This window comes from Centropristis striata, chromosome 10 (genome assembly GCF_030273125.1).
Source record: "Centropristis striata isolate RG_2023a ecotype Rhode Island chromosome 10, C.striata_1.0, whole genome shotgun sequence".
NCBI classification, from domain to species: Eukaryota; Metazoa; Chordata; class Actinopteri; order Perciformes; family Serranidae; genus Centropristis; species Centropristis striata.
This window is the reverse complement of record NC_081526.1, coordinates 29,603,735-29,626,304: the sequence shown is the minus strand read 5'-3', so window position 1 is coordinate 29,626,304 and position 22,570 is coordinate 29,603,735. Positions and strand designations below refer to the sequence as shown.

General features: G+C 39.1%; 1 protein-coding gene across 2 annotated transcripts; it reads right to left on the bottom strand.

The window, feature by feature from the left end:
* Positions 1–339: 339 nt before the first annotated feature.
* On the bottom strand, positions 340–22,537 carry traf3ip1 (TNF receptor-associated factor 3 interacting protein 1). Of its 2 annotated transcripts, XM_059343663.1 has the most exons (16): positions 22,329–22,537; positions 20,627–20,695; positions 18,400–18,561; positions 17,443–17,571; positions 16,825–17,265; positions 16,666–16,737; positions 15,658–15,681; positions 15,209–15,284; positions 14,763–14,783; positions 13,841–13,919; positions 13,107–13,199; positions 12,709–12,844; positions 12,592–12,628; positions 12,372–12,448; positions 3,560–3,774; positions 340–3,263 (listed from the first exon to the last, which is right to left on the bottom strand). In XM_059343663.1, exons 1-16 carry the CDS (start codon positions 22,449–22,451, stop codon positions 3,098–3,100), a joined length of 1,920 nt encoding a protein of 639 aa, XP_059199646.1. In that variant the 5' UTR covers positions 22,452–22,537; the 3' UTR covers positions 340–3,097. The 2 variants fall into 2 exon arrangements, with proteins under 2 accessions (XP_059199646.1, XP_059199647.1); XM_059343664.1 differs by lacking the exon at positions 15,658–15,681.
* Between the last annotated feature and the right edge of the window lie 33 nt (positions 22,538–22,570).

Below are 22,570 nucleotides of genomic sequence, written 5' to 3'. Positions count from 1 at the left end.
GCAGCTGTTTCTTGACTTGCCAGAGAAAAGTTAATGTTACTTGAGGGTCTTAAAAAGAAAGTTAAATGTTTTACTTGTGTCATGTCGGACCGGGCTTCAAAAGAAAAGAGTCTCGTTGAGAGTGTGACTTGGCCGTGCCAGACGCCACAAAGGCTTCACATGAACTCGTCAGAATCACAAACCAGAGTCATTTATCATTTTGCTCATAATGTAACCGGAGCAATCCAGACCTCTCATTAAGTTTCCATTATAAGGCCAACTTCACTTTGAGTCTCTTAACTACTCCCAGCAAGCCACTACTCTCCACAGACTCTTAAAAAAAACCAGAGGAAACAAATATTTATTGCAATGAAAACATTTATTTCACTCCACTACAAAATTATAATTATTTGAACTATGATACAATCTCCACATATACATAATGTACAGTTTAAAGAGAAACAGAGGATATGATACAAGTAGTTTACAGTGTAAATTGCCCTTTCTTATTATGACATATAAACATAAAAGTTTTGTTGGTGAGATTCTGAATTTTGACTTTTCAATAGGTTGCAGTATATTTGATGGGTTAAATATAATACTGTTATGAAAATAGAGTAAAATTAGACTAAATGAGAGTACATTTTAATTGCTGAGTCCTCATAGTGAATAGCTCTTACAAAGATCTGTCAAATGAATAGCATAATAATAACAATATAGCAAACCTGTCTACTAAAATTATGTTCAAAAACAAATGAAGGAAACATAATTTTCCCTCCCAGATTAAACATAGTTTATGTTGTGAATTTAAATAAAACTTCTTGGTTAGATTAAGGAAAACATTATAATTTGGGGTTGAGATAAGTATGCTTGTTATGGAACTGGTTGAAAAAAAAAAAGCTTTTAAATTTGAATTTTGGTTTGAAAGTTCATGAACTCCTCCTCATGTTGACTTGATAACGAATGCATTTATGATACATCAAAAACAAATGTAATCTCTGCGAAAAATGTTTCCTTTGACATTTCTGTGCAGTTTTGTTGTATGGGAACGAAATTTTTAGGAGACCAGGCTGAATATAAATATTTTCCACTGAAGTTATGTCGTTTTTTAAAAAATATATCAGTGTCATTTTGCCTTTCTCTGTAGATGTGATGACGCTCATTAACATTTCTTCACAATGGCAACTTACAGCTCCACTAGCTGTAAACAGATGTAGGGCCACCTATCCTGTGGGTGACATATAGGTCTTACGAAGAAGTGGAAGCAGAAATCTGTTTGGGCAGATGCTTTGGAGGTCTGTGCAGAAAACAGAGGGTCTTGCTACAGTATATATGGTCAGCACATTCTCTTCTGGGTATTACAGAAACGATATTTCAAAATGATGGATTCCTCAACATAAAGTATTTTTGTTTTTGATAAGGTGTAAACACTGGCAGCCTTAATCTGCAGTAAAACTAACAGAGGTAGCAACTGCACTTGTACAAGTAATAATAGCAATGTAAAGCAATAGCAATGTAAAATGACATTTCTACTATTACTCAAATATGTTAACTGCATTTCATTCAGGGTGAGATAGGCCACTGTGCATGGAGTCATGGATGACTAGTCTGCTTTTATTTTGCTTTGTAAGTCATCCACACATGGACGACAGTGAAATGCCATTCGTGGAATTCTAAGGAAAACTGAGATGGTTATTACTTTCAGTCTCACATCTCTATTACCCAATCTCCTGCTGCAATTATCAGCCTAGTATTGCTTCATATTTTCATATTAGCTACATCTGTAAAGCACATTTCTTAAAGTCACAAAAGAAGCTAGTAAAATAGTATTCTCTTATCTTTTTAACTTAATGGAAGGTTCACAAAATAAGTTGCCATCTGACCAAACATTGTCTCAATCCCAGAAAAGAAACAGTTTGGCAAATCCTACAGTACAAATAGGGTGGAGGGCTCTCCAGGGTGGTGACAGTCCTGTTTGCTCACTGCAGAGAGAATAGATACATGCTTAAATTTCCCTGAAAGTACAATAAATGAGTGTGACTATGTTATGTATAACAAGATAATTAAAAGATACACAAGAAAGAACTGTAACACTGCTTCTAAAAAGCTTTTTCTACACCTCTCCTAATCACTAGTATCAAAGTGCCACAGTGCATTAAAAGTGGAATAGATAAACTGAGTATTGGTTTATACAAGATGGAATAAGGTTGTTGTTGTAAGCGCAGACAAAGGTTACTGAAAACAGGCTAAATTATTATTATTTTTTAGGAATGGTAGCTTGAAAGTGGAAGCTTGAAGGAAAATAGAAAGTATCACATGTAATTCACATGTAAGTAACTTGCATTTCAATCAATTAGGCCATCAAGACTCCCCACATAAGTCCTTGTTTTCTCCACACGAGCTGTAGAGCTTTTGTTTTTAAAGCTTTCCTCTCAGGGTCAACCAGATGAATGTGATACAAGGATATTTAATCACTGTTGTACAGTTAGTCCAATAGCAGTGTAGTGGGAAACAGCAAATGAACCAGATCAAGCCTGCTTATAAGTCCTCACATCCAGGAAAAGTAAAAAGTGAAGCAATGAAAAAAAACTACATAAAAGTTAACTGTTTTTTTCTCTTTTTTTCCCCCTAAGTTAATTAAAAAAACAAAAATATATTTGATTTTGTCCAGGTACTGCTGAGTGTCCAGCTAATCAAACCTTAATGTTAATTATTGTACATTTTGGAATATTTTGATGAACTCAATCAGAATTAAACACAACCAGTTTAAAGTAACTGTGCGCTGGCTCATTCCACAAAGGCACCATTAACGCATGGGGTAAGGTTAGTGTGCAGAGCAGGAAGATATTTTTATTTACTCATCTGTCAGTCATACCAGATGTAAGTCAGTCTTCCAATCCACCATATGGAGCGTTTATCTACTAATATCTGACTGATGGTGTCTGACAGGTTTGGGTCCGCCTTCTCTGACAAAAAGTGCAGTGTTTGGTCCCATCCCACATAATCTCTGAGAGAAATGGTCCAACCTTTATTCTGAATGAGACACTACTCATCCATAAATCTTCAGTGCATTCTTTTGGAAAAGTTTTACGCTTGTAGACCTTTTTTTTTTCCTCCCTTAGGTTCTGGAGGAGAAGTTGATTCCGGTCACCATCTTCTGGATCTTCTCTTCGTTCTTCAGTATGTTGGATCTTACAGCACAAATCTTGTCCTGCTGGTCCTTGATCAGCTGCTCCAGCTCAGCTAGTTCGGACTTAAGAGGCTCCACTGCCCTGTCTGTGGCTCTGTAGCACACACACATACAAAAACACAGACAAGATGATTAGTTGGTTGCACGCAATAATATAAAAAGAGGTTGAGAAATTGTTGAAAAGCTAAACAGAAATTGTTCTGGTAATGTTGATCTCCCCTTCTTTCACCAGAGCAAGACAAAAAAACACATTATTTCGGAAGAAGCATTGAATATGAAGTGCTGGAATCAGTAAATGAAATATGAAGCTAGCACCTTGCATGAGAAAGTGAGTCTGTATTGCTGTTCTGGCAATAAAATTCAAGTGTGTTGCGTTTGTGCCAACCCCACCTCTGCTCCTGCAGCAGGGCCTGTGCGTGCTCTTTGTTCTCCCGCCGCCAGGTGTGTAGTTCAGCCTGCATGGCGTCCATGTCCTCCTGTATGTAGTCCATGATCTTACCCAAAGGCAGGGTGCTGCGGCACACCGTCTGGATGGAGGAGCGGAGCCGGTCTATCTCCCGGGTCACCATGTCCCGCTCTTTCTTCCGTGCAGCTTCAGACACGACCTGGAAGTGGAGGTGGTGAGAACAATGGGTGAGGTTTGGAGAATGGAATCTTTAGTGCTGTCGACTTACAAATAATCAAATCAAATCAAATCAAAATTACTTAATTTATCCCAGAGGGGAAATTCAGTTAGTCTGGTAGAATCTCTGGATAAAAATTCAAGGATCGATATGTTGGTATGCAAGGAATGATTCGTTTAATTTAATTTAATTTGCAGGTTTTTATAGATCCAAGTCTTAACAGGCACAGAAAGAAACTATAAATGTTTAAACTAAACATTGAATTAAACAGCTGTATGAACACACACAAAAATCACTTGTGTGTCCCTAGACCAAAACATAATAAACCCTCTTTAGGAATTCTACCTTTGCCAGCAAAGTCTCAAATGCCCAGAACCAGAGCAAGGCTGTATTTAGTGGTTTAGGATTTCAAGGCTAAAAATGTTAGGCAGGAATTCTACCAACCTAGCTGTATATATAAAGATCAAACGTGCAGCAGAATTGTGTTGGCCAAAGTTGGGGGACTGGTTGATGAAGGCCTCCAGTGTATGGTGTGTGTGGTTGGGGGGGGCTCGCTCAGTTATTACACTCAGTCCCTCGATGGCAGAAAAGGAGGGGAAGGTATCAGGGAAGGACCTCCCTTGGCAGGGAGCAAATCCAAGGATGTTTGCTCAGCTGGGCTTCACAAGGCCTGAAAGTGTGTGTGTGTGTGCGTGTGTGTGTGTGTGTGTGTGTATTGCAAAAGCACTCAGTATTGCAACCCTACAGCCACACACACAGGCACACATACACCAAGCAGAGGTTCAGGGGAAGCATACAGTGGACACACAGCCCCTCCACGCTCTTGGTCTTTAAGCCCTGTTTATTTTAGTAACAGGCTGTGGCAGCGGGGTTATTTTACTACAGTATTGAGTAACAACTACTACACTTATGCCTCCTTTCAAGTTCAACTCTTGGCCCAATTTATTCTATTTGGCTTCACAGATGGGAGCACCTGCAGTGGGAATCATATTTGCGACAGTGTGTAAACTACATGACAGCTTCCTCTTCAAAACACACAGTCTGTCACGTATGATTGGCATAGCTGGCACGTATAGCATTTACCTTATCAAGCCATCTCTTAAAACAAACCAAAGCGTTCAGTAATTACAATTTGAAAAGACAGCTTGACTAGACAAGACCACACTGCAGTAATGACATCAAACATTGCTGTTCTTAAGAGGAAGCAAGTACAAATTTCTGACAGCCTCACTCTTTGTTACCTATTTGTGGCGCTTCGAGAGTGTGAGGGTTTTAAATGCCTTGGCCCAGCGGTCCCCTAACAAGGTGGGTGGCTTTCCACTGGGCGCTGTGAACCCTGCAGCTAGACAAACACTCTACGGCTCATTCGGCCTGCCTGGCTGCGGTTTGGTCTGCGCGGCCCAGACAGGACCCATGGCTTCACTCTATTTGCCGTCCCCTTGCTAGCCCGCCCCCCTCCTCTCCTTCTCTGTTGGAAAATAAAAAACTTGGCGTAAAAACATGACCCCTGGTTCGTGTGCACTCTGTCCAGGTGGATATAAATCACAGCTTTATGGAGGTCTCTGTCAGGGTCTACGAGACCTGTGTGCTCCTAGTTTTCCTTTTTCTCACCCAGATCACAGAACAATATTTAGACGTGGTGACCGCAGAGGAGTAGGAGGTGAGAGAGGAGGAAGGGGCGGAGACGGGGCAGGTTTTCCCATTATCTCAGACAGTGATAAAAGCCTGAAGCAATGGGGAAGACACAGCCTCTAGCTGGTGCTAGGAAGGGCAGGTGGACTCGGTTTAAAGTTTTTTTTTTAAACAATTCTTGCCTTTCCATACAATGAAACTGGAATTACATTTTGAGTAGTGATGTGCAAAAAGAGCCTCATGAACTTTTTTCTTTATTGTCTGAGCCCTCTGTTCAACAAAGGGTTGAAAGCATAGTTATTTACCATTTCTTTTGTAAACAAAAAGTGCCATCTATGGGGCCAAGAAAATAAAGAAAATGGTTCACAAAGCCTCATTTGCACATCACCGACTTGAGGGAAACATTCTGGTTGCATTCAAAAACACGGTTAACATTGTGACTTGAAACTGAACTACTTGGTTAGGTTTAGGAAAAGATTATGGTTGACAAGCTGGATTCCAAAAAAAGCTAAGATGACCTAAAAAACCTTTTTAAAAACCCCCAGAATGCAATAATTATGTAATCCTTTTAAACATATATTAAATTGAAAACTGTACAAAGACAAATCTTTGTCTGTCCTATATAAGCATTCTGTTTTTGTTAGCGTTCCAATTAACTTATGTACGTAGATAAAAACAAGTAAACAATGACTTCTAGTTACACAGGGGAAACCACCAGCAGTCTCTTGGGTAAAGACCCATTTTTTGTTTAATCCATCCACCTATACCCCTAGTCTTCTTCTTAAACAGACTTACATGGACTTCAATTAGAAACGCATTTGTGATATGTAAATACAGTACCTGGCAAAGGTATTCATACCCCTTGGATGTTTCACCCTTTTGTTGCTTTTACACATGAAATCATGGCTCTTTAAAACAGAATTTACAAAATATTATAAATTAATTAAAAATATATAAGATAAAATAAATGATTGCATAAGTATTCATACCCTTTAAAGTAACTGAACTAGATCAACAGAGTTCCAGCCAGTTGATGCCAGCAGTGTCACAGTTAGTGAAATGGAGATCACCTGAGTGCAGTTGATGTGTGTCAAGTGATCATGGTATAAAAAAACATGTGTCTGGGGGGTCCAGTCTCTGGTTCAACACTATTCCTGCTACAATTGTACCATGAGGAGAAAAGAACACTTCTAGTAACTCAGAGAAAAGATCATTGAAAAGTATAAGTCAAGAGATGGCTAGCTCACTAAACCATCATTAAACCATCATTAAGAAATGGAAGTAGTATGGCACTTGTTTAAATCTGCCTAGAGATGGCCGTCCTCACAATCTGAGTGACCTGACAAGAAGAAGACTAGAGAGGTCACCAAGACATGCAACAACTGTTGCCAGGTTCTTCACCAGTCGAAGCTGTATGGGAGAGAAAAAAAGCTCATCAAATCTCACCTGGAATTCGCCCAAATGCATGTGGGAGACTCCAGGGTCAATTGGAAGAAGGTTCTACGGTCTGATGAGACAAAAACCTTTTTGTCTATCGACCAGACACTATGTTTGGTGAACACCAAACACTGCACATCACCACAAACGCACCATCTCCTGCGTGAAGCGTGGTGGTGGCAGCATCATGCTCTGGGGATGATCTGGGGATGATCCTCAGCAGCAGGCTTTGGAAGGCTGCAGGGCCAATCTTCTTCTTGTCCAGTCACTCAGATTGTGAGGATGGCCGTCTATAGGCAGATTTAAACAAGTGCCATTCTCCTTCCATTTCTTAATGAAAGATTTAAATGAACTCTGTGGGATGTCCAGTGAGTTTAAATTTTTTTGTAGCCATCTCCTTACTTACACTGTTCAATGATCTTTTCTCTGAGTTACTAGGAGTGTTCTTTTGTCTTCATGGTACAATTGTAGCAGGAATAGTGATGAACCAGAGACTGGACCTCACAGACACAGATGTTTTTATACTATGATCACTTGACACACATCAACTGTACTCAGGTGATCTCCATTTCACTAACTGTGACACTGCTGCATCAACTAGCTGGAACTTTGTTGAATTAGGTCAGTTACTTTAAAGGGGAATACTTATGCAATCATTTATTTTATCTTATAGATTTTTAATTAATTGATACAATTTTGTAAAAATCTTTTTTTCACTTTGATATTAAAGAGGGTTTTTTTTTTTTTTGCAAATTCTTTTTTAAAAGGCCCAATTATATCGACCATGATTTCATGTGTAAAAGCAACAAAAGGGTGAAACATCCAAGGGGGATGAATACTTTTGCAAGGCACTGTATAACAAAAGTAATCCAGCTGGCAATACGTTTCACTGGAAATGTTAATGACATTCAGTTTAGTTGTATAGCAACATCAATTTTTAGAGGACCAGGGTGTGCTTGAAATGTCTGTAAATATTTTATCCATGTACTCCCACAAAATGATCTCCTTCTCATCAGCAAAATTCTTTAATAATTTAGATCTGTCATTTCACCTACAAACTCTCAGGTCTCCTTTAAAGCTGGGACAACAGAATTAAATTACCATTGACATATTGTAAAACTGCAAAGTACTCTACTATGGAATTCACCCAGTCATTGCATACCTAATCAGCTTAATTAGGAAATGCGTGCAAATATTTGATTTATGGACAGCTTACGGGGATTTTCTGAAGAAAGAGGAAGACATTCCACAGTCTGCTTTGACAAGAAAAAGGGAGTGCATGCATAGAACCTGTCCCGGTGAAAAAACCCTCTTGGGTATCATTAGCTGGGAAAACAATCATTAAGACACTAGTTGACAGCAAGAGATTAGCTTCCATCATAAGGAGACAAGCTTCATTCATTCAGTACTGCTCATTAATCATCCTCTCTTTGGTCAAAACAGGAGAATGAGAAGGAAATTAACAAACCTCTTATTAGAGTAAAATTAAAGCACTTTCAAGGTACCTAAACCTCGATATTTAAATAATACAATTTACAGTTAACACAGTTATTGAAACAGTCTATTTTACCAGTTGTTCAATTTACCTTTGATTATAGGTTTTGATTATGATAATTTAATGCTTGCCAATTTCTGGAACTTTGGATTGACTTTTTATAACCATTTCTTTGACCATTTGTTAAAAAACAGTTTATAACATATGACTGAAACATGGGATTATATTGAAAAGCATTTGTCATGGAGTATATTCCAATTCAAGTATATACCTAACCCTGAAAACATAATGACTTAAAATTAAGCCTTTTCCAAACTTTCAAGACTTTGTTTAAGTTGAAGATATACGTAGTAGGTTGTGGTACAGCAAGCTCAGATACCAGCTGTGAGAGTCCCTGTTTATACACTTAGATGAACTCTCAGGTGCTCTTTCATCATCACAAACACAAACAAGAAAAAAACAATGGATTCGTGAAAGGACGTATAGATGATTGAAGAACACATGCAACAGCTTTAGAGCTTCTGGGAACAGTTCTGCTGGCTACTGGTGATTATTTGAAAACATTCATGCACATCCCAATGGTTTTTACAATGTGTTCCTGTAGAACACCGGAGAGGTGAGCCAGGGAGTGAAGCATAGAATGAGAATTGGCTTTGGTTGTTGTTTACGGCTTTTCTTGCCATTTTTCATAGAAGGCCATTGAAAAGTCTGGCTAGATCATAAAAATAGCTTGAAGTCAGTGAGGTGAGGAGAAAAGCTTACGGCCATGGAGGTTACAGGATGTTGTTGCAGGGTCACTGTAGCCCCTTGGGGAGACAACTGAGATCACCACCGTGGGCTACGGGGTTAACTGAAAGGAAACTTCCAAAGGGACCACTGCAGTTACTGAAAATGGAAACTGTATTAACAGAAAGGGTAGCTCATCATTTAAACATTCTCATGAAGAGAGTAAGCCCTTTTGAAGGATTGGAAGATCTGACTTCTGATCCAACTGTGGTATCAAGGTGCTCTGAGGTAGGTACTCCTCATAAACCTGACCAAATGCCTCTAACAAGTCAATATGACCTCTACAAAAATAATATGACTAATGGAATGCCACAGGGCCATTTCCTTGTGTTTCCACAAAAAACGCTAGATGTTTATAAAGACACAGAGGTCTGCAGAGAGGAGTATTTATTTTCTTGACAATTCTGCAGAGAGTATTCTGGCCCTTCTCCTCCGTGACTCTCACTCAACAGCCATCCATTTGTATGCCACAGGGTTTATTTATACATTACAAACCTTCATCAAGGCTAATTTGATGGGGGTAAAGAAAAGGGGGAAAAGAGTACACAAAAAATTCTTATGAAAACGCAGCTGCTGCAAGGGGTAGATTCTGTCTAAATAAAAAGAGAACTATCTTGGAATAATATACAATAGCGCCGAGGGGTCATGAGGAAGGGCATCCCCATAAATATACAGCAAATTCTTAAGTCACACACACTGTGGTGGGACATGGCAAAATACAATCATGTGACTGTTTAAGAATTCCCTTTATTTATATCAGAACAGCAATGGGGCAGCTAGACACTTGCATTTACAATAGCTAAATTAGCTCAGAAAGAACATAAATTACAATGGAGGTAATAATATATAGACTGGACTTTCATAAAATATACAAAATGTTTCAGAGGCCAACATTTTTTTTAGCTGAACATGATGTCGGATTTTAAATTGGGGTGGTTTGTGACTCATTCAGACGCAGTGTTTTGATAAACACCGGCGTTTAAGAAAATGAATAGCGGCAGCTGAAATTTCAAACCTGTCATACCACATAGAGTGAGGAAGCTCAATATTTACATTTTTGACCCTGCGTGTTTTTACCGTGATTACAAGGAAAAAAGCGACTCCATTAAGCTGACCTCTCCACCCTTTCATGTCAGGAAGGAAGTCATTATAGTTCTTTATACAGCTGACGAGGCAAGGCCAATAATGATGGAGGGGTGCACTGAACAGTTGCTATGTGCAGACATACCTGTTATAAGCTGCCTGTGCAGACCATACAGGATGCTCTGAAATGAAGGTCTGAAACCCTTGAAAACTGAGCAGGCTGCATTAAGAAAATTAGGATAAACTCTGCAAGGCAATGCTCGTGTTACACAAAGAGGTCCTGCCTGTGTGTATGGGTCTGTGTATGTATCTTAAGGTTGCATATTTTGGGGGGGATACATTCTTCATACAACTTTTTAAGAGAAAAAATCAAGCATTTTTTAAGCACTTTCAATGTACCTTAGCAACAACCTTCCAATACGTTACTTGAAATTCAGCTGCAAAAATAACATTACAGAATTAACTTATACCCACACTAGTCAATATGACACTTTTTTTTTAAATTACCAGCTTTTTATATAAACTTTCATTGCAAGTTTTGCTCCTGATTACTTTATTTGCAATTATTTCCAAGTTTCCAGACTAAATGATCAACAGAGGACTTTAAGATTAAGATTCCATTATTAGTTCCACAATGTGGAAATTCAAACTCAGCATTTAACCTATCATTTTGACATACCAGTGAAGACACCATGCTTAGAAGCAGTGGGCAGCACATTTCTGTGCGCCCGGGGAGCTCTAAGGGGGCTTATGTGCCTTGCTCAAGGGCTCTTCAGTTCTTGACCTGTCAGTCTTGGGATTCAGACCGGTGATTTCTAACCTCTAGGCCACGGACTACCTGATATAGCTTAGCTTGTCTGGTGTGTGATGCCAGGTGACAAAACAAATATGGATATTGGGTTGTTTTTCAAAATATTATAAGATGTTTGGCATACAGGAGTGTTTGTGAGGCTGAAACACCAAATTATATTAAATTTTCTTTCAAAGAGCATATTCAAATCCAACTGTACTCTTAACCTTTCAAACTTTGTATCAATCTTGTCTTTTAGAGAAATGTTAAGGTGGGTGGAGATGTGTAAAATCTACAATAACACATGAAAAGTTGGGCCTACAAATTCCTGTCAAGCTATTTCAGTTTACTGGTGGGTAAGCTGAGACAACTTCAGGTGTCAGTTACGAGGGATGATGTCTGAGGCCGCGGTGCGGAGGGGATAGATCGGGGGCCTTTATGCATGAGTGACAGTCCAAAACAGTGCATCCATCAGAGTCAGGGTGGTCAGCTAGGAAGGGATGCAGTGAGAGTATGCTTCAGTGAAGAGGACCACCCAAAGCAGACAGCGTACACCTCCTCACACCATGGACTACAGACCAAACTGTAAGCTTCACACTGATTCACACTCCAAATAATGATGAAAGACAGCTCTCTCACTGGCTGATAAATAAGCTGACAGAGGGGAACGCATGAGCAACAGAAATAATGCATCACCTTCAGAATAAAAAAAAGGTTTATCGTGTCTTATGTGAAGTCTAAATCAAAGAGAAGATGAGAAGAAGGGAGAAAGCTGCCAACTGTGTGCAGTGGAGTTTCAATGGAGGACGTTTAGGCAAAACTGGTCGTCTATTTCCCGGTATAAACTATGAGTTCACACAAGGGGAAAAAGAGTCAGAATAGGACTGCTCTGAAAACTTAAAGTGAAACACAGAACAGAGAAGTCGGTAATCCAAAAAAAAAAAAAATACCTAAGATATTGAGCAACCCCAGAAAACAAGCTAATTTTGCTCCAGACATCTTGATGTGTGTATCATTATGTGTGGTCTGTTAGAGGCCATACTTGCTTGTCTGGTTATTAGCCCCTCAGCCTCACTAAAGGGGAGCATTTTTGTGGTCACAAGGCGGTGCAATTACACCTCTCTGCTCCATTTGTTTATATCTTTCTTTTGATAATAACCAGTGTTGCACTGGGCCGTTCACTGCGGTTTAAACATTTGCCCTGGAGAGCAAACCTTCCAGAAAGAATGGCTGATAGAACTGATGGCGAGCTTTAACATGAGCTCTGAGTCACTGATAAGGATGAGTTGAAGAGAACTGGGCTGATACTGCCCTCTAGTGGAAAAGCAAAAGAACTACTACTACAACTGTACATACCTGTTCTTTAGATTTGGGGGAGGATGGGGTCGATTCATAGTCTTTCTTGGTCTCAAGGATCTTTTTCACAAGGCCACCTACAGTGAGAGGAACAATGAGATTAATACTGAAAGATCTGTTTCCTCAAAGCACCAAGGGGCTTAATTCAGCGGGGAGAGTATCAGTAGAAAATGAATTCCAAAATAAGAAATAAGGTGGAAAAACAAATGTGACCCTGTACCATGTTTGTCTTCACTGTCGAGTTCTTGTGCAGTTCCCTGTAATGGAAAAAAAATTGCAGATAACTAACCCAGGTTTTCTCGTTGTATTTGAACAACTCGCTGTTCAAATTACTTACCACCTCCATCTCAGGAGCATCTGAAGGTGCAGGGACTGCCTCCTCCACAAGAAATTGCTCATCTTCATCCTCCTCATCGTCAGACAGCCTCTTTCCATCCATGATAACTGGTGCTGAGGGCTTGGCACTGGAAAGCCTGGAAGACAAAGAACGTGACTCATTTCTAACTGAAAACTTGGATATACTGTAAGGAGAGATGTGTGTCATCTTGTAGACAATGTGACTGTTGACTGGTTAGTCTTGCTTTACTTGCTGCATTATCATACAGTTACAAACACTGTCTGATAATGCAAGTAGTGATCCATCTCTCACACTGGCAGAGACTTGTGTTCGCAGTTAGAAAGAGGATTGTCACTATAAATTAGACGTTCATTAGAGAATATGTTTTGTAAAGTTACCTCTCAGCTGGGGTCATATCAGAGTAACTTTCCTGTTTCTTGACTCGGGGAGGTGCTGGGCGAGCGCTGCTGGGCCGTGCTAATCGCCTGTTGCTGTAGATTGAAAGGATTATACACATTACTGAAATACGCTTCACAAGTGTTTTGTTTTTTTCTTGCATTTTATTTTTACAAGATGTTAACAGCTCCCTGTGATTTGCCAAATGTGTACTTTGTGACAGCTTCACTGAGTCTTTAAATTTCAGGAGGATAATTGTTACTTTGAACAATAAACATTTACAACATGAATAACAGAAGAACCGTTGTAACACAGCTGCCCAGCCAATCAGTGCAAAACATTCCTAAATATCACAATTAAAAGGCAATTATTCAACTGTGTAATCTAGTTGTAATCAAAAGCAGTTGTGCTTTTGATTGCTTATTTTAAATAAATACAATTCATACTACAGCCTCAGAAAGGATCACATAACTTAATTACAGATCATTGTTTTATTTATTAAATGGCTAGTGTACAATATTGCATTGTTTAGGAGTATTGTTTTCAGCCTGGTACATGCACATGTTTGACAGATAAAAGTGAGAGCAGCTGAAGTAGTGGAGGTGAAATTCTCTTTTTTAGTGTGACAAACTGACGACAGGATGATTTTTTGATGAGTAATGCTTGATCAGTACCTTTTACAGGACCTCAGAAAAGTGTTTAGAAACTAAGTGAAGGTTTAGTTGACTGTACAGACCTGGAGGCCATGTCGGCTGGTAATGAGGAGCTTGCAGTGTCTCCATTTTCCTGAGGGGCGGGTCTCAGAGGATCTCCATCTGCGAAGGGACAGAAATGATTTGTAGTTAGCTTGGATCGGTTCTGTCCTTAGCATGGTGGCAAGGCTGACAGCTAAGTAAAAACCTTTGTAACAAGTACTCATCAATGTCTCTTTTCTCTGGCTTAAATGCTACCATCTTGGCAAAGCTACAGCTAGTTCAAACATAAATTCTACCTTGATAGGATAGCCGTAGCCTCTTTACATTGACTTCCAACCCATGTTGAGGCTGATTTTTAATTGTCCCTTCTAACACTCCATACATCTCTTTACGTACTTTAAAATATGAAGAGATTTGGGATTCATAGGAAGAATAGTGACACCACATAAATAGATTTCATCTTTTTATTTTGCATTTTCTGAGAATTCTTCCTTCGGTTAAGTGCTGAGGGCTTCTGTTAGGTGTATTTCCTTGTCTTCTAGGAGAGTTTGAGCTGAGCAGGAACTGTCTATAAAGCTGGTGAGACATTCTATCTCAAATTGGGCGTGACAAACAAACTTGACTGACTTGCTCTGACACTTTAACAAAGTATAGCGTTGCCCTAAACAACTGAAGCATGAACTCAAAGGAGCATTAAAGATAATTGATTTCATAGCTTGTTCTTTTAGTACTAGAGTAGTAGGGTGCAAGTTAAAAGTCATGAATAACCAAAGTTGGGTTATTTGGTTTATTTATTATATTTGATAATAATCAATTCCATTATTGAAACTTATCACACCAATCCTTAAAATGCTATTTTGATCAAGTGCAACAACTCTCTTGTCATGTTGACACCATTTCCACATTGAAAAATCTTTATAATCTTTTTTTTTGCACAAAAGAGATGAATTAGAGAAAATGTACCTCCTTCACTGTCAGATTCATCTGTTGGAGAGCAGAAAAAGAAAAAGCATTGTTAGTTTCCTTTCTTTTATAACTATTAATATGACTATAGAGTAATGTAACATGCAAGTATAGAGTATAAAAAACAGATGGTGTTTCTTTGTAATGCTTTTTAGGAAAATACTTTAGGAAGTTTTTTCTTATTATCAGTACCATGAGGCATTTATTGCTTCTGCCAACAGTAATCCTGATGAGTCACTCCAACCTCCCACTAGTCAATGATTTTATTAAAGTGCAAACACAAAGCCCTCAACTGTAAAAATCAATTTTGATGTACTAAAGATTCCTTCTGTCAATGATTAAAGTGCAGTTACTTTAGACATCTGTATTAACTATGTGAGATACGCCTCATTGGTGTAGCTGATTAAAAAAAGGTGCAAGCAGAGAACGAGTCGGGAAGGAATTACCTTGACCTCCGATTTTGGGTCTTCGTCTCTGCCCTTTAGCAGAAGAAGGCCGAGGTATTCTAGCTGGACTATCAGGCTGTGAGAGGAGCAAATACAAGCAGAAAGAGGATACAAATAAGACAATAAGCACCGAAAAGCAACATATAACTCACTCCTTGTTATGATAATTGGGAGAAGCCTTGTCATGTCCACCTCTCCACTCTGCTAACCAATCATTCATCATTGTTTTTGGTAAGCATTAGGTTCACTGAGTTTTGGTATATTATTAAAACCTGCATACAGAGAGACCTAACCTAAACCCATGCAATGTAAAAAAAAATGTCAAAGCAAACATACTGGATCAGACATGAGAAAAAAACATGATAAAATGTCAGTGTAAGAAACCCCCTTAAAATACCAACAAATCAAAGATTTTTTTTGAAATCGTGACTTTCTCAGTAACTTCTTACCTGGTTCTCAACTGCTTCTGCAGGCTGCACAGGCAAAAAACACAGCATTACACCATAGCCACATCTATCATTTATAAAATAATTAGAGGAAACAAGAGCTTACATGTCTGCTACACCCAAACTAGCCCAAACTAGCGCTAAACCTAGTAGCTAGCCACCCCAAGGCCATTGGTGTCACTACATTCTAACCATAACAAGTGGACGTAGGCACCATGACATCACCCATTGTTTTGTGGACTACTATTGGCCACCACCATCTTTGATTCTTTTTGGAGCCAAAAGTCACCTTATCTGGATTAAAGGGTGGGTCTGAATAAGAACCCAAGGACAGCTGCACGTCCATACTGACTGTGTATGGGTTGCCATGGATACGCATTGCTACACCTCTATCCTGACTGACAGGTCGGCTTGGTAACAACAGGTCAATCACAAGGTAGCCATATTTTAAAGCATACTGCTTTATTGTCTGTTTTACTCTAAATGGAACCATAAACACATTAGTAAAACATTTACTGAGGTAATAAAATCAAGTGAGAATTAGGATAATTTTCTCATAGACTTCAATACAATCTGACCTCTTTTTGCAACAAATGGAGTTGCCCCCTGCTGGCCATTAGAAATAATGCAGGTTTGAGGCACTTATGCACTTTTAAGACCTGGAGACTATGTCCACTTCTTTTCTGCAGTCTATGACACCAAAATGAAATATACTGTAATGCCATAATGTTCTACAGATTGTTCCTATAAGTTTAAATACCTCTTCATCTGATTTTGGTTCCTTGCGAGAAGAAGAGACACAACATAAAAAATATAGAGAAAAAGTTTTTGCATAGATGTGAAGTTTCATTACAAGTAACATGTAAAATCAGTGACCAACTCTGTCTTTCTTTCATTGACTGACTTGTCATACAGAATGCTCTGCCACACCATAATGCAGATGAGAAAATCAAATAGACCAAATGATAGACATTATAAAGTGCAAAATTTCTGCCGAAAGATAGAACTTACCGCTGGCACAGGTTTGGCTGTTTTGCTCGGCTCAGGGCTGGGTTTTTGCTGTGGTTCTTCTGACACTCTGGCCTGAGTACAAACATACATACAGAATGTAAACAAAGTTATTTGCTGCTAACATTTAATTTAGAATGTGTGTGGGGTTAGGGGGCATACCTTGCTATTGCTGCTGTTTCCACTTGTTTTCCTCTCTTCCCCATCTTTGTGTCTCTCTCTTTCTCTCTCCCGCTCTCTGTCTCGTCTTTTGTCCTTGTCTCGGTCCCGGTCTCCATGAGAATCCCTATCTCTTGTCCTTTCTTTTCCTTTGTCTCTCTCCTTGTCCTTATCCCTTTCTCGATCCCTCTCTCTGTCCTTCTCCTTATCTCTGTCTTTGACTCGTCCTTTGTCTTTATCCTTGTCTCGCTCCCTGTCGCGGCTCTTGTCTTTGTCACGCTCTTTAGCGTGATGGTCCTGTTCACTGCGGCGGTGCTTGTCAGACCGCTCCCTGTCACGGTGGTGGTCTTTCTCCCCGTCTCTGCGTCGGCTCTCCTGCTCTTTGGGCTGGTCTGGGTCCTTCTGGTCCCGGCTCCCGCTGCGCTCTGTAATCTTTTTCTTCTCCTGAAATAGTTAATTTCAACAGATAATGTGAGGATTTAATGCCAGCCATGGCTACATACTGAGATGCTTGTTATTTAATCATCAAAGTGATTTTTTAACCCAAGCCTACAGCTTCTAAAGCTAAATCCTAACAAAGACAATACATTTCACATCAAGTGTAGGATTGAGAACTCTCACCTCTCTATCCTGATGACGTTCACGTCCCTCCCTATTCTCCTTGTCCTGGGACCTGGAGGTGCTGGCCTTGGTCTTAATTTCCACCTTTTCTCCTGCAAGTACTCGTTTAACTGCATCATCACTGGACATCTGTAAATCAAGAGCAGGAATCATTCAGTTTAAAACAGAAATAAGATCAATGAGAGATATTTACTGTAGTTTGAATATTTAACAAAGAGGGTGGCTTTTTTTAAGTGTTAGAGCATGATCGATATATCGTTTGGTTGAAAGATATTGGCCTGTCACAGACATATCGTATCTATCAGTATTAGTGGATATTTGGTCCGATATGCACCAATCAGTTTGTTTTTTTTACAGAACACATATCGCAGGAAACAATGATTGAGGTGATACAGAAATGACATCATCCTCACATAGTTTATCCAGCAGAACACCGGACAAACAAAACGTTCTTTCCTCTGTCTAATGATGGCTGAAAAGCAACAGGGAATGAGCAGTAAGGTGTGGCACTATTTCTCCAAAGATACTGATGCAGTCAACAATGTAACACATTGTATGTAAAATGTATAATAATGTTAAATATTCTTTAAGAAACAGATTTGTTTATGAAAGCAGAAAACCCCTTAACTGCATAAGATCTGAGAGGAATACATACATTCTAGATGACATGTAATCTAAATAGTGTTTAAAGAACAACTATCCCCCAGGCACAAGCTCGTCTGTTTACATTCCATCTCCAGGGCTCAATTAAAATATTTCAAAGTTCTCCCTGAGGAGGACAGACAATTTTCCCAAGAGAACAATATTTTGATGTCAAACATAACACACACTGAATCTGCTTTCTATGTTTCTCTAGCATAGCACAGACAATATGATCAATGAATTATTAGAAGACATTGGAGAATTGAAGTGTAAGCGTTTTCAATTTGTGTGTGTGTGTGTGTGTGTGTCACAGACCTTGCTGGTGCAGCACTTGGCGATGGCCTGCAGCAGCTCATTGGTTTTCTCAGGCTCATGGCCGGCCACAATGCGTGCTGGCTTTGCCCCGAGGGGCTCACCACTCACCAGCATCACGACATCTATCGCTTTCTGGAGGAAGGCTATCTTGGAGTCCTTATCCTAGAAAGAAAAAAGATGCTGTGATGAACAAGATACTGCGCAGGAGAGATAAGAGATGTGGTTGTGAAAGTAAAGGAACTCCAAAGAGAATTATTTTCCAACACAGTTTAGAAAGATTAAACCCTTGAGATGTGTATATCCATATATAGAGTTCAACACGTTACTCCAGACATTGAACTATTCTATATGGTGTGCATAGTCTTGCGCAGTTGACTCTGATTCTTTTTCATTTCTTGAGCAGGTTATTAAAATTAGCACATTGTATTTCACTTTGAGAATAATCTGATCCAAATTATAAATGTGACTAAGCTGTTTCTATGGTGTAACTGTCAGCTTTGTACTAGAAACATATGTCGAATATCGAAGGGCATGAAAAACCTGGATATATAACAAAGACTGCCTTCGTAAAATTAAGATCAAACAAATACCGTCCTCTCCTTTGATTTAATTCTTGCATTCTTGTATGCATGTAAATAAAACAGTCCCTATTCCAGATAAATGACCCGGCTAAGCGGTGCATCTAGTCTATTAGCCTGCTGTGTCTGAGAAGTTTGCCAACTGTGTAACATAAGGAGCTGGTCCAACCACCATGCCAGACCTTGTGTGTAACATCTGATAATAGGCTGGCCTTTGCAGTGTTGATCTCTTTACTTATGTCATGTATGATGAGTGATGTGCTCTTGCACTCTCTAGACAATTAATAAAATGCATAATTTATGAAAAACAAAACAAAGAAAGAGAGGTCTAGGAATAGGTACACACCAATCTTAAACTCGTCTTAGATACTTTTTATGAATAAAGGGGCACAACAAAAAAAAAAAGGCTTGGGCCAGTTATGGCACTACTGATTTACTGATTAGGGATGCACGACATTGGATTTTTTTGCCAATATCTGATATGCTGATATTTTACAACTCCTTTTTTCCCTTACCTAATAGCAGAGATCATCAAATCTCTACTGTAGTGGAATTATCATACGGTATTATAGTACACACTCTTATCATGTTTGGCCACCAGCAAATGCAGGCATAAAATACAAAGCTTAAAATTATGTAATATTCATTCCTTGTCGAAAATGAGAATACTTTTACTTAAAACTACATTTTTTTTAATGACAATTGCTTTTGAGCAAAACAATACAAAAGATACATCCTTCCCAAAACAGACTTGGATGAAGCTCTTCATGGGACAATCATAACAATACCCACAACCAGGGCAAATTTGAACAAATGTGAAGTGCATTGTACAATTGTATAGCAGTTAAATCCAAATGAAATATTGTGTACATTTTTATTTTTTTGTAAATGTGCCTAAATAAATAGGCTACATACCGATAACGTGTCGATAATATCATGCATCCCTAACTGCATTGCATTGTGGAGTTTTATATGCAGGTGTAGCGTACGGTGTTGCATAATGTAATATTTCATCACAAATACTATGCATTTCATGTATGACTGGTTTCATACTAAGGTGCTGGACATAAAATAAACTACTGCATACTACATACTACAACTACATACTGGCTCCTCTTCATACTAAATTAGATGTTATTACAGCTGAACACTTTTTAATGAATGTTTCATAAATTCCAGAAGCATGACTAAACTATTTTAAATTCTGAATGAATCCACCACAAACTAATATTATCTAATTAAAGTAACTTGCCTGTTGCATCTACCTTTATCAAGGTCTACTATCTTTCTATCCAGTATTTATTCAGGGTCAGCTCTCAAACAGCAGACTTGAGTTCTGACACCTTGGCAGGCCCTCTTAGTCATGTCCTGCCAGATCCTCTCACTCAGCAAGTCACACAGGCAGTGTCTAAAGTTACTCCCACACAGACGCCCTCAGACTGCCCCGTGTTACGCACAGGTGATCTCAAACAATCATCTCATACACAAATAAGGCCAATTCTCAGGACATAATTACAGCACATATTCATACATTTACAGAAACAACTGAAAATGAGGGGAACACTATTAACGAAAGAAAAGTGATATCACTTATCAGGAGGCCCAAGGTTACAGAAGTTTAACAAAGTGGCAGAGTGTGGTCAACTTACCTTAACATTATCAGACTTCATTTCATTTTCAACATACAGGCCTTTCATAAAACCAGTGGTCCTGATTACCTGAAAGTGGTGAGAAATAAAAACAACATAAAAATACATTCTGTAAACCTTTTAGGCATCTACATCACAGGGTCAGCTTTTAAGTGGCTGATATACTGTGAATCAATCCCTCATTTCTAGAATCCACTTATATTATTTCCCAGCGTATAGTTAATTCACGATTGATTGAAAATAACATTGTGGCCTTCATAGTCCAGTTCATGAGTATTGTGCCTGATAAGCGATTCAGCTGTTTGACAGCCCATTTCAGTGTTGAAGGATTCTGTTGTGTGAAAAGTTAGTAATGAAGAAGAGAAGATGTGGTTGAGATAAATCTGTTCCATAATACAGATCAGATCAGATTTTGTTCTGACATTAAATATTTCCACTAACAAATGGTTATAAGTTAGTTATAGGTGTACTTACAGCAGAATGTCCATAGAGCTGATGGGGTTTCCTTTGTTATTTTATTTAGCACTTCTAACTCTGGTCCCACATCTACTGTATTTCATTTATGTTACCTAGCCTACCACTATTCCGATTTTTATCTGCCAGTGGTTGATAAATCATTGATTGCTTTAAGATTAGTCTGATCTATCTCAATTATATCAATAATCTAGATGAGAATTTAGAAAACATATGCAACCACTATTAACTTTCCAAAACTGAAAAGATTATGATGTGTGGACATTATCAATCAAATATTAAATCAACATTTTTGATCAAAGACTGTCATAACATCTAACTCATCCAGCATCTAAGTGGCACATCACCTCAAATACTTGAGATTAGTAGGCAGCTAACAGCTCACCCTGGTCTGACCTGACAGTAACATCTGCTGTGGCTTGCTAAAGTGACACCAACTGCCAAAGAGCCAGATATTTACTGTGGAGTCCATCACTAAGCTTCTCAGCTTCCCTTTCAAAAGGGACTCAGAAAAACCTGCACTTTGCAAGCTGCTTTAAACAATATGGATATGACCTAAGAACAATTTTGTACATCACTGTTTACATCTAAATTACACAGTGATTTATAATAGCAAAAAGTAACCCATAGCTGGTAGTGTTATCAAACAGCCCAGCTGCAATAAGCTGATCAGCATCGGTGATCCCAGCGTGACGGATTACATTCAAAGAACTAGATACATTTAGCTTACGTAGTACTCACAATCGTATGTCTAAAGTTATCTCACTAATTGTGGACACAAGTGTTTTGATCCCTGTGTGTGCTCAGGTCGTGCCTAGCAACAAAACGACGCCGTGCACGGCTAGCTAGCCAACATTAACTAACGAGTTATATAAACGTACCAACGTTAGGCAACTTAACATTTAACTGCTAGTGGACGTTGGCAGTTCCTTCTTTGGTTGACGGTCGACCTTAATGGTTGGACTACTTGGCCAACATTAGTCGTAGAGCGGCAGACAGATCGATGGATGAGAAAAGCTTCAGTGACTTTACTGCCAAGTTGCTAGCTAACTTTCGTGGTTAGCATATGCTAACGTTGATATGTTAGCCAGCTAACTGGCGCGTTTGTCTGTGTTTTTAAATGACATAGGTACCGTTGGCGTCAGTCTTTTCATACATATGGGCAAAAGTGTTTCACGTTGCTAGTTAGACTAGTGTCCGCTTGCTACCGTTAGCATATGAGGCTCACCTCACTGAAGATGTCGTGAAGGTATCGAAACGGCGGCTTGCTGAGCAGTTTCTCCGTCAGAGGCGGTTTCTTTATCACTTTTCCCAGCGTGTCCTGGGTCTTTTTGACCACTGCCCCATTCATGACAGCAGTCGAAAGTAAAGCTAAGACGCTTAAACGCAGAAAGGAGAGAAAAAAACTAATATGGAGTGAAAAACTTGGTGGCTCTGTCGCCTGGTTGCTATGTCAATATTCTGCAATCC

Coding starts and splice junctions, on each gene's coding strand:
- traf3ip1 (XM_059343663.1), bottom strand. CDS start 22,451: ATGAATGGGGCAGTGGTCAAAAAGACCCAGGACACGCTGGGAAAAGTG. Junction 20,696..22,328: donor TTCACGACATCTTCAGTGAG/GTGAGCCTCATA, acceptor CACCACTTTCAG/GTAATCAGGACCACTGGTTT. Junction 12,449..12,591: donor CGACAGTGAAGACAAACATG/GTACAGGGTCAC, acceptor CTCTCACTGTAG/GTGGCCTTGTGAAAAAGATC.